Source organism: Urocitellus parryii, chromosome 1 (genome assembly GCF_045843805.1).
Source record: "Urocitellus parryii isolate mUroPar1 chromosome 1, mUroPar1.hap1, whole genome shotgun sequence".
Classification (NCBI taxonomy): Eukaryota; Metazoa; Chordata; class Mammalia; order Rodentia; family Sciuridae; genus Urocitellus; species Urocitellus parryii.
The window spans coordinates 93330224-93343025 of NC_135531.1; the positions used below are offsets into that span (position 1 = coordinate 93330224).

The 12802-nt window shown below is 37.7% G+C and overlaps 1 protein-coding gene and 1 pseudogene across 4 annotated transcripts in view; one reads left to right on the forward strand and one right to left on the reverse strand.

Moving 5' to 3' along the window:
- The window catches only part of Ctnna1 (catenin alpha 1), a 184932-nt gene that overhangs the window by 18662 nt on the left and 153468 nt on the right, over positions 1 to 12802 (forward strand). For all 4 annotated transcript variants that reach the window (XM_077800731.1, XM_077800740.1, XM_077800734.1 and 1 more), the window contains exons 2-3: positions 6829 to 6935; positions 9215 to 9410. In XM_077800731.1, coding sequence (XP_077656857.1) covers positions 6831 to 6935; positions 9215 to 9410 — 301 coding nt within the window. In that variant the 5' untranslated portion in view covers positions 6829 to 6830. The remainder of the gene's footprint in view (positions 1 to 6828; positions 6936 to 9214; positions 9411 to 12802) is intronic.
- Positions 8399 to 8553, reverse strand: LOC144255396 (small ribosomal subunit protein eS27 pseudogene; annotated as a pseudogene).

A 12802-nucleotide genomic window follows, 5' to 3' on the forward strand; every position in this document is an offset into this window, starting at 1 on the left:
GTTGGGGATGTGACTTAATGGTTGAGTGCTCCTGAATGCAATCCACATTACTAAAAAAAAATTTTTTTTGGTGTGTGGGGGGAATTGTTGCTGACATGAACATTAGGAGATTTCATGTAAATATCTACATTTCTGGCTTCTCAGAAAACCAGATGATCTGGTAATCCTGGATCTTCCAGATAACAAAATTGCCTAGAGTGGATGGGCAACAAGGCACAGACTTACTGATTTGGCAGGCTTGGCCTCTCTCAGTGTCACCCATTCCCCTCAAAATACACTCACCTGGAAAGGCCAGGTGTCATTTGCAGTTTATTATTGTGTCTATATTCTGCATGCCCCCCGCCCCCATATATATATATATGTATATATATATATATATATATTTTATTGGTGCATTGTAGTTCTACATAATAGTGAGATTTGTTGTTATATATTCATGCATGTACACAATATGACAATATAATTTGGCTACTATCACTCACTAGTGCTTCTCCCCTCTCTCACCTCTTCCCACCCCCTGGTCCCTTTCCTCCTCTATTCTACTGATCTCCCTTTGATTTTTCATGAGATCAATTCCCCACTTTTTAAGTTAAGAAGTCAATGAGGCTGGGGGTATATCTCAGTAGTAGAACATGTTCCTGTCATGTGCACCGCCTTGGGTTCAGTCCCAAGCACACCCCTACCCCTAATATTTTGTATTCTAAAGTATCAAAATTAGGAGAACAGAAGACCCAGAAGTCTTTTATTTCAGAAAAAATAGGAGAGTGTGTTTCTTTGGGAAAGTGAATTGTGGTATGTTGTTCTTGCTTAATTAAATACAAATGTAACCTAAATGTTCACTTGGAGCTAGCTTTACTTATTGCTACCTCTTGGCTCCCTCCCTCTACAATCCTGAAATGTTCACTGTCTTATTTGTGTTGAAGTAGTATCTGATATGCTTAGAAATGCAGGATCCATGAGGCAAATAATTTCTTCTGAAATGTCTTATCTGTGACATTTGATGACATTTATTGAGCTGCCTGTAGCCCTTTAGCAATCTAGAGCATTCCATTTCCTAAGGTTTACTGACATGGGTTGATCAGTTTAATGGACAAATAACCTTTAAAGAACAAAGTATAGGCCTGACATAATATGAGTATAGAGGACAAATTTGCCCACATCAGTGAAATAAATTCTCTGGAAACTGACATTTTGTGTTACGAGATTAGACAAACACATCTAGATTGGCACTTCCATTTCTGTGGTTCTACGATTCCTTTGATTCCTTTTTCCTTCCCGTTCTCTCCCACCCTGCCTTCCTGTTTTCTCCCAGTACTGGTGAAAAGAAAGTGAGGAACCTGGAGATGGGTGAGCGAGAAATGAAAGACAGAGACCAGGCAGAGATACACATGAGAGTTTATTTGTCAGAGATGACAAATAAAGGCCATCTCTCCATAGATGGAGAGAGGCAATACAGGCTTGGGTTCCATGACTTTTTTGGGGGCAGGCTCTGGGATAAGAGCTGGGCGGGTCCTAAAGCAAGTGATTAAGGGTGGGGTTGGTATGAGGGAGTAGTGAGCCTTCTCAGAAAGGGCCTTGGGTGGGGAAATCGGTAAATTTTTCTTAAAATGGTGGCTTAAGTGCCATCCAGATGTTAAGCAAGGACCTTACAACTGGAAATCCAACTCAGGGCCTTGCAGATACTAGGCAAGTAATTTACCATTAAGCTACATCTCCAGCCTTCCCCACTCTCCCCTCTTTTTTTTTTTTCCTCTTTTTAAAATTTTGAGACAGCAATTTTTCAAATTGCTGAGGCTGGCCTTAGATTTGCAGTCCTGTCTCAGTTTTTCAAGTCCTGGGATTACAGGTGTGTACTACCATGCACTGTTTCAGATTATTTGGAAATCACTTTTTATATTCAGTAGTTTGAATTTTGAATATTTTCTGTAAACTTCTGCATTGTCTCCCCTGTTTTATAAATTAGAAAATTTGTATATACAAAGAAGTAAAAGAAAAATTCTATGAACATACACCCAAATGTCTTTTACCTAGATTCAGCAGGTATAGCTATATATGATTCCTTCCTTCCTTCCTTCCTTCCTTCCTTCCTTCCTTCCTTCCTTCCTTCCTTCCTTCCTTCCCTTCCTTCCTTCCTTCCTTCCTTCCTTCCTTCCTTCCTTCCCTTCCTTCCCTTCCTTCCTTTTCTTCCTTTCCTTCCTTCCTCCCTTCTTCCCTCCCTCCCTCCCTTCCCTTCCTTTCCTTCCCTTCCTTCCTTTCCTTCCTTTCCTTCCTTCCCTCCCTTCCCTCCCTTCCCTCCCTCCCTTCCTTTCTTCCCTTCCTTCTTTCCCTTCCTTCCTTCCCCCTCCCTCCCTTCCTCCCTCCCTTCCTCCCTCCCTCCCTTCCTCCCTCCCTCCCTTCCTTCCTTCCTCCCTCCCTCCCTCCCTTCCTTCCATCCTTCTTTCCTTCCGTCCTTGGTCTTGCTATGTTGCCCAGACCAATCTTGAACACTTCTGGCTCAAGTGATCCTCCCAACTTAACCTCATAGTGTAGTATGTGCCTGTAGACCTCAAGTACATGGGGTCTACAGGCACATACTACACTGTGCTTGGCCTTATATTTCTTCATCTGTCTTTATGTATTCATTTTTACTTTTATTGAATAATATTGCAGACATTTTGAAATTTCACTTCTAAATATTTCAGAATGCATTTCTTAAAAATAGTCATTTTTTTCTGTTTAGCCAGAATTCCATTATTATGCCTAGAAATCTGTATAATTCTATAATATAAAATATCTAATAAAACTTAGAGGGGCTGGGGATGTGGCTCAAGCGGTAGCGCGCTCGCCTAGCGTGCGTGCGGCCCGGGTTCGATCCTCAGCACCACATACAAACAGAGATGTTGTGTCCGCCGAGAAGTAAGAAAAAATAAATAAATGTTAAAATTCTCTCTCTCTCTCTGTCCCCCCTCTCTCTCACTCTCTCTTTAAAAAACAAACAAACAAACAAACAAAAAAACCCTTAGATTTACCAGTTCCTACAAATATTATAGAATTGTTTCAATTCAGGGTTTAATCGAGGTTCATGTATTGCTTTAGATTCATTTATCTCTTGTGTCTAGTAGTCTAGAATAGGCTTTTCACTGTAAGGTCATCTGGACAGCCATCTTAAGTGATAGCTGCCATTTTAAGAAAAATTTTGCTTTCCTGCCCAAGGACCTCACTGAGAAAGTCTCACCACTCCCTCATAACCCAACATTTCACCACCTGCATTCCCAGCATTCTTTCCCGCCCAAGGGCACTACACAACTCCCTCATACCAACCCTACCCTTAACTGCTTGTGTTAGGACCAACCCAGCTCTAATCCTTGAGCCTCCCCCATAAAAGTCTCAAACCCCAAGCCTGTGTTGCCTCTCTCCATCTATGGAGAGATGGCCTTTGTCAACTCTAACAAATAAACTCTCATGTATATATCTACCTGATCTCTGCCTTTCATTTCTTGCTCGCCTATCTCCTCGCTTTCCCTTCACTTATCCCTTCCCTTATGTTGACATTTTGAAGGTGTATGATTCTTGTGAAATGCACTCTTTTAGATCTGTCTACTTTCTCATGGTGTTGCTTAACATGCTTCTGTATCCCCTGTACTTCCTATAAATTTAAAATTCATATTAAGCTTTCTTAATTTAGAGTTGATTAATTTTTTCAATTGGGACTGAAAAATTTTTATTTTTGTTTTCAGTTTCTTCTAACAGGAATTTAGCATTTCCTTCTATTTTATTTTTTTAATTTGTTATAATTAACCTTCCACTATTAACGTAGGCAACAAACTAGAGTTTTTAGCTGTACTAATAATTTTGTCGGGAATATCAGTGCTTTTCATATTTGCAATAACAGTAAGACAATATCTTGAAAACAATGGGTTCTGCTTGAATTTGGGACCCCCAAAAGACCATCAGAGACCAAGATCAATGTAAGCAGCAAAGAGGTGTTTATTGTGAGCTAGCTCGGTCCTCCGCACGCACCCTGAGCCCAGGGTTTGCAGCAGTTTTATACACTCTTTGGGAAAGGCAGGGACTTCACATACATCATAGCATCTCTTAGCAAATCATCACACAACGTGGGAAAATCATAAAACAACTCTAAAACATGATTAGCACATTCACTGGTGGGAACAAGTTGGGTAAGGGTGATTGGTTAGTACAAGAGGGATAGTCATTTGAACTGATTGGTTTAAACCATGAGGTGTGTATGTGCTGAACTACATGGTTTCCCAGCATGTTATCAACCACCATAAACTACTGGGAGGGCCACCTGGCATCCCAGCTATTTTCCCTGTCTCATGCTGATTGGTGGTTGTTAGGGGGTTGCTATGGGTCCTCACCGAGCCTGACTGAGTCTGGGACAACTGGCTCCTCAGATCTCTCCTGTTATTTGTAGATAAACAACTCATCGGGTGGGTATGTGCCTGGGAGTGCTCTGTGGACAAGGGTCACGCCCCCTTCCTTGGACAGGCTTTGCTCTGAGGTAGAGGCTAGTTTCTCAAATGTTCATTTTCTTTATACTTCATAGTAGTTATCAGAGACCTCTTGTCAGATCCTCGTCAAATCTTATTTAATGTGTTAATATAGAAACATATATTACTGTATCACACATTGTTTGTAAAATAGTTTTTAAGTACATTTCAATATGTTTTCTACCTATCTACCTTCCTTCCTCCTGATCTTTTTTTTTTTTTTAAACTGGGAATGAACCAAGAGTACTTAACTACTGAATGGTATCCTTAGCCCTTTTTATTTTTTATTTTGAGATGCTTTTGCCAAGTTGCTTAGGGCCTTGCTAAGTTGCAGAGGCTGGCTTCAAACTTGAAATCTTCCTTCTTCAGCCTCCCAAGTTGCTTTACCTAGCTTAACATGTTTTTCCTTTGTAACCTTTTCAGTTATATTACTTAAATTTCAGTTATATTACTTAAATTCAAATTCGAAAGAGTCTGAAAAAGGGTCTGTATTGCACTGTCTAATAATAGTCAGGTAGCAAGGGCGACTGAATACTTGAATTGTGGCATGTCTAAGTTGAGATTTGCTCTAAGTATAAAATAGATACCATATTTTGAATACTTACAGCTTAGGTAAAGTATCTCTAATTTGAAAATATTAATTATATCTTAGAATGATAACATTGTATATGTTAGGCTAAATATATATTAAAATGTATTTCATCCAGTTTTTTAAAAATCTTTTTAAATATGGCTACTGGAAAATTTAAGTTGATTTGATTTATGGTATTGGGGGGTTGAATGTGTGTGTGGAGTACTCTCCCACTAAGCTATATCTCTAGCCCTTTAAACTTCATTTTTTAAAAGACCTAGTTGCTTAGGCTGGCCTTGAATTTGTGATCTTCCTGCCTCAGCCTTCCAGGTTGCAGGGATTATAGGTGTGCGTGCACCTCAATACCCAGCTGCTTTTTTTTCTTTTGAGGATCCATAACCTGTGATCCTAAGGGTATTTATGTACTTGGTTTTGTAATGCCAGATTCATGGGACCCCAGTAGACCTCCAGGAGCCGAACCCGATGCAATCACACAAGAGTTTTTATTGCAAGCTCGAGCCTGGACTCACAGCTGTTACCGATGCAGTGGTCCCAGGGAGTGAGTCCTGGTCCTTTGTTCAGTGAGATTTTATAGGTTTTGGGGGGATACTCTATGCGTCACAACATCACACAGCAAATCATTCCATACCTCGGGAAAATCAAAACAACAAATCTTAATGTTGATTAGCTCATTCACTGGCAGGAACAAGTTGGGTAGGGGTGATTGGTTAGTACAAGAAGGGGATTCCTTTGAATTGATTGGTTTAGGCCACAAGGGGTATACATGCTAAACTGCATGGTTTCTCAACATGTTATTAACCACCATAAACTACTAGGGGTCATCTGGCATCCCAGGTATTTTCCTTGTCTCAAGTTGATTGGTGGTTGTTAGGGGGTTACTATGGGTCCTCACCTAGCCTAACCGAGTCAGGGACACCTGGCGCCACAGATCTCTCCTGTTATTTGCAGACAAACAATTCAGCACGATGAGTATGTACTTAGGAGTGCTTTGTAGGTTTTTCCCAGGACAAGGGTCATGCCCCCTTCCTTAGGACAGGCCTCGAGGTAGAAGCTGGTATTATTTATTTATTTTCAAAAATGGAGTCACATCAGTTTCTCAGTTATAAGTAGTTGCACTCATTATTCTTGTTCTTTTTAATTTTTTGATATCTTCCCCAGTCTGGTCTTAAACTCCTGGGCTCAAGCAATCCTTAGCTTCCCAAGTAGTTGGGACTGTGGGCACATGCATACCTATTTAACTAATATTGCAGTATAACTGTTGTGGAGTAAGAAAAATTAGAATTTTTTGTATTAGTTTTTTTTTGTTTTAAGAAGAATTTTTTTTTTTTTTTTTTTTGGGTTAGGGATCGACCTGGGCCTTGTGCAGTTAGGCAAGTTTTTTACCACTGAGCTACATTCCCAGCCCAAGGAAAATTAAAAAAAAAAAAAAATAGCTGTTATTCATGTTAGCTTTTTATCTTGCTTCTAAAGGTAGGGTGGAAAACTGGAAATAGAAATGTCTAGGTAACAGAGCAGCCCGAAGGGAAAAGTTCTATGTGTTTGAGAGTACTTGTTGTACCCTTAATGTTTGTAAACTCGAAATTGTTAAGAGGTTGTAAAAGTTACTGGGTCTCATGTGCATGCTAGTTATAATTATTTTACCATATATATATATATATATATATATATAGCTTTTCTTATATAAAAGTCTTTAAATTGGAGAATATTTGTTATATGCCTGACTTTGGCCTTTGATTTCTCTCTTAGAAATGACTGCTGTTCACACAGGCAACATAAACTTCAAATGGGACCCCAAAAGTCTAGAGATCAGGACTTTGGCAGTTGAAAGACTATTGGAGCCTCTTGTTACACAGGTAAGAATCTGAAAACACAAATACATAGTTGTAGCATGGTTCTATAGCAGTAGGTTTGAGTAGACCAAGGTTATTTCTTTCAAAGTCTTAATATGATTGGTTGAATTTAGTGTGATAGTTCTTATATGATTTGGCTCATTTAATAATTGAATATTGATACCAAGGTTTATTTAATTCGTTACAACACATTGCTACAATTTTCTTGAGTCGGTCGTATTGCTAATAGTGGAGGCTGTTGGTATATAGAGAAGAATTTTAGATATTGGCACTTTGCAGAGAACTTCACCCTTCCTTAAAGGGGAAACTCAAGGAAGTTGTGATATGGATCCTTGTTAAGGTTCCTTACTCAGCTTAATGCCCTTTCTTTTCTTTTTTTTTAATTTTTTTTTTTAGTTGTAGATGGACACAATACCTTTATTTTATCTATCTATCTATCTTTATGTGATGCTGAGGATTGAACTCAGTGCCTCACACATACCAGACGAGTGAGTGTACTACCACTGAACCATAACCCTAGCCCCCAGCTTAATGCCCTTTCATTGTGTAGGATTAATTAGCAGGTAATTGAATTTGAGGGCATAGTTTTGGGTATTCTGTTACAAATACATGTATCATAATGTGATGGCATTATCAGTTGTCAGTAATTAGCTATGCACTTTTAGTATTTTGGTATAGTTTACATGTATGTGTGAGACAGAATGAGATATATCAAGTGAGTAGCATTTGACAATCTTTTAAAAAAATTCTATTCCAACTTACAGATGTAAACTAGTATTTTATATATCTATATATAGGAGTGTATGGTAAGAGTGGAATATTTATTCTCTGGACCCCATGTACTATAGCTGTCAGTACGTCTTTTGTTTGGCAGATTTACACTATAACAAATCCTTAATCATTTCAACCTACGGATCATAAGGTATTATACATATTAATACTGATTAGTATTCTGGGACTTAAAGCATCATCACAGTAGGCTTCAATGGGTAGTCACTCTTTTCTTTACAAATTAATTGCTAAGATTTGTGAGAATAAACTGAACAAAGACTTCAGAAGCAAATTATCTTAAAAATGTTTTGTAAAGATTGAAACAATGACAAAATGTGGCTTTCTGGTGAAACTCATTGTCAACTTATTTATTTATTTATTTATTTGTGATGCTGGGGATTGAACCCAGGGTCTTTGCATGTTAGGCAAGCAATCTTCGAAATGAGCTATATTCCCAGCCCTCATATTGTTAATCTTTATAGAACTTCATGGTGACATAGAAGAGAGATATCTTAACTTATTTCTTTTTCTTTCTTTCTTTTTTTTTTTTTTTGTTTTGCTTACAAACAAAACTTTGTTGAAAAAACACCAAAATTGGAGATCAAACATAATCACATTATCTTGGTAGGGTAACTAGAAATACTGAACTTATAAGGCTTTTGTGAGAAAACACAAATTCAGGAAGTTGTACGTCATTAACACTTTCTTCTTCTAAATGAACAACCTTCTGTGAGTTTGGCCTTTCCTTTTATAGGCTGGTACAACAGTGTCAAACAACCTACACAAAGAACCGCTGAGCATGGCTGAGAACTGTGGAAATCTTGTTGCAACCTGAACATTTTACATACATAAAATAAGAATTTGGACTTTTAACTAGCCATTTCTTATGTTTTTTTATTTTCCAAGGAAGGATTAAACAGATCTCTAGCCAATAAGCAGAGACAATGATTCAGAAGTTAAAGTTATTTTTAAATAATACCATTTAAATCAATATTTTGTGTTCCCAAGTTCCTAATTTGTAAAGTCAAAATATTTTTTATTGCTGGGTATGGTGGTGCAAGCCTCTGTTTCTAGCGACTTGGGAGGTTAAGGCAGGAGGATCACAAGTTTAAAGCCAGCCTCAGCAACTTAGTGAAGCACTTAGTAACTCAGCTGTCTCTAAATAAAACAAAAAAGGGCTGCTGGGGATGTGGCTCAGTGGTTAAGCGCCTCTGGGTTCAATCACTGGTACCTCTTTACACACACACACACACACACACACACACACACACATACACATTTATATTTATATTTGTATATTATCTTACACATTAAGGAAGCTAAGTTATTTTGAAACCTAAATTTAGTATCATTGCTTTATATCTTAAATATGGTAAGAGTTGTTATTTAATGCTTACTGTGATGTTTCCTTATGAATAATTTACTGATGCTATCTTTTAGGTTGTTAGTCTTTCTTTTGTTTTCATTTTAGATGACTGCAATTTAATTAATTTTTAAAATGAAACCTTTAGGTTACAACTCTGGTAAACACCAACAGTAAGGGACCCTCTAATAAAAAGAGAGGTCGTTCTAAGAAGGCCCACGTTTTGGCTGCATCTGTTGAACAAGCAACTGAGAATTTCTTGGAGAAGGGGGATAAAATTGCAAAGGAGAGTCAGTTTCTCAAGGAGGAGCTTGTGGCTGCTGTAGAAGATGTTCGAAAGCAAGGTAGGTCAATATTTTTTTTTTTTATATAGAGGCAAGCCTTTTTAGAAGATTGGTCGTATCCCCCCCACCCCCCCCCGCCGCCCCACACACACACTGGGAATGCAATCCAGGACCTTGTATATGCTAGGTAACAACCCTGCCACTGGGTTACATCCCCAGGTTCTGCAAAAGCCATCTTTGGAGGAAATTTTCTGTGGTCAGTAGTCAGTGCTTGCTACTTAATTATTCAGTAACTTATAATATTTATTTGAGTTGTATAATTAATTGTACAGGCGCATATTTTAATCAGAAGATATGCTTACAAAGAAATGTCTTTTTGGACAGTCTGAATCTACTTCTCTTGGGTGTTTCAAGAATTAGTTAAGTCACAGAAATGTTATTGCACAATTCTAAAGGGTATAAAAGTGACAGAAGTTTTATCTTTCTTCTTGTGATACCTTTTCTTAATTCATAGTAATGATATTGGGATAATGTGAAACATTTAGCTTGATAATATTCATTACTCTGAAAATACCCTAGAAATTGTCCTGTACTTTCACACTAGTATGTTAAATCATCTATGCATATTTGTACTGGTTTGAGTTTGACATAAATATATCTGGGCATAAAGAAAAATAAAATTATGGCATTTGCTGGCAAATGGATGGAACTGGAAACTATCAGGCTAAGTGAAATAAGCCAATTCCAAAAAACCAAAGGCTAAATGTTCTCTCTGATATACAGAGGGAAGAATATAAATTCATTGGATTAGACAAAGGGAGATGGCATAGGAAAGACAGTAGAATGAATCGGACGTAACTTTCCTATGTTCATATTGAATACATGACCAGTATAACTCTACATCATGTACAACCACAAGAATGGGAAGTTATACCCCATGTATGTGTGTCAGAATACATTCTACTGTCATGTACAACTAAAAAGAACAAATAAAAAAATTATATTAACTCATTTAAAAAAATATCTCGGCTTACATGAATCATGTTTTTGTCAACTCAAAATTGAATAGGTAAAATGGTAAGTTAATCCACACCTTACCAGTAATTAATGTTAGAAAAATTGTCATTGTTACACTGTAAGTTTGAAAAGAAGACTTTAAATCTGGAAGATAATTTTTTTTTTTTTTGGGTGCAGTACAGAGGGTTGGACGTAGGACCTTGCACATGCTAAGCAAGGGCTCTGCCATTAGCCACATCCCCAGTCTTTTTATTTTATTTTGAGACTGGGTCTCAGTAAATTGTCTTGACTGCCCTTGAACTTTATATCCTACTTTTAGTTTTCATAGTAGCAAGGATAATAAGCATATACCACTGTGCCCTACTGAGGGTAAACTTATTGAAATCTGTAGTTCTATGTTAGACCTGTGTTCTAGTAGGAGAAATTCAACAAAGATGTAAGTTTTGTAGGCCATTGGATATTAGCTAAGGTGAATTGAGCCTCTAATATGGACAGTGCTTTACTGGCCTTTAAGAGGACTTCACTTCTGGTGCCCTAAATAGCAAAGTACATAGGCCACTGGAGTCTAAGTCAAATTCATCCTTGTGACAGTACCCAAAAGGGGGAGTATCTTTGATAGAGATGACATTTCCAGTTGTTCTGAATTTGTGAACTAAAAACCTTATTTGGGGGCTGGAGTTGTGGCTCAGTGGTAGAGCACTCGCCTCGCATGTGTGAAGCCTTGGATTTCATACCCAGCACCACATAAAAATAAATAAATTAAATAAAGGTATCATGTCTATCTAGAACTAATATATATATATATATATATATATATATAAATCTTATTTGGTGAATATTTCAGTTTCAGGCTGAAGATAAATATCTCTAATACTGAAAATAATGAAATTATTAAAATTTCTTAATATGAGTGGGGTGGCTATATTAGTTTCCTAGGGCTGCCAGAATAAAAATTATTACAAATCTGATGGCTTATAACAATAGAAACTTATTCTTCCATAGTTGTAGAGGTAAAAAATATGAAATTAGGGACTGGGGTTATGGCTCAGAGGTAGAGCACTCGCCTTGTGCGTGTGAGGCCCTGGGTTCGATCCTCAGCACCACATAAAAATAAATAAAGGTATTGTGTCCAACTATAAAAGTAAAATATTAAAAAAAAAATATGAGGGCTGGGAATGTAGCTCAGTTGGTAGAGTGCTTGCCTTGCATGCACAAGGCCCTAGGTTCAACTCCCAGCACTGCCCCCCACCTCCCCCCCCAAAAAATATATATGAAATTATAGTTTTGGCAGGCTTGGTTCCTTCTTGGGGTTCAGGAAGAATCTACTCCATGCCTTTCTCCTGGCTTCTTTTATATTTTTGCAGATTGGGAATTGAACCCAGGGGCACTTTACCACTGTGCTACATTTCTAGTCCTTTTTATTTTTTTAGATAGGGTCTTGTGATCTTGAACTTGGTGATTCTTCTCTCTAAACCTCCAATCACTGGGATTTCAGGCATGTGCCTCCACACTGTGCTGTTCTTGCTTCTTGGGTTACCAGGAGTTGGAGAAAAGGCACTCCAATCTCTGTTTTTTGTCATATACCATACTGTTTTTCTTGTGTATCTCTGTGTCCATATTTCCCTTTCCTTCTAAGAGCATCATCAGTCATTGAGTTAGGGCTTTCATCCTAATCTAGTGTGACCTCATCTTAACTTGATAACCATCTGCAAAAACTCTAATTTAAAGTTCACATTCTAAATAAGTTCACATTCTAAATAAGTTCACATTTACAGGTTCTAGGTGGATATGAATTTCTAGCCCAGTATAAGGATTCGAATTTGTTTTAAAGCAGTGCTTTTTATCTTCCCTTTTGTATTCTAGGCAAGTATCCGGTCTGTATCCCCAGCCCCTTAGCAGTTTAATGTCCAGTTTAGGAACATTTTGAGCTTTCTGAGGAGGAAATTAAAATGACTCTTACTTCATTTTCCTCTATGGAAAAGTTCTGTTCCCCAGCCCTTCTTATAGCCTATATTGAAATTCCACAGTTGTAACAGATGTGTTTGGCCAAGTCTTCATTGTGTCTACTGACCAAAACATTTAAAAAATATATTTAATTGTTGCAGGTAATAATATACATATATTTCTTGTTTTAGAAGTATCTCTGATGCAAATCATGGTATAATCCATACTCTCTCCCTCAAACTGCCCGGCTCCCCTTTTGAATGCAGATCTGAATTTCTCTTTGCTTGTTATTTTTGTTTATATCTGTGAAAATCTTGTATATGATTCTGAATCATAAAGACTTGTTTTCCTGGTCCAGCTTTTTAGTTACTTATGATCATGGTCCTATTCATCATAATTTGTCTTTCTGCCAGGGGTTGGGGGTAGGGTCGAGAAATACAACCAAACTATAATTGTCTCCCATCATCATTGCGTCAGATAGAAAAAGCTGA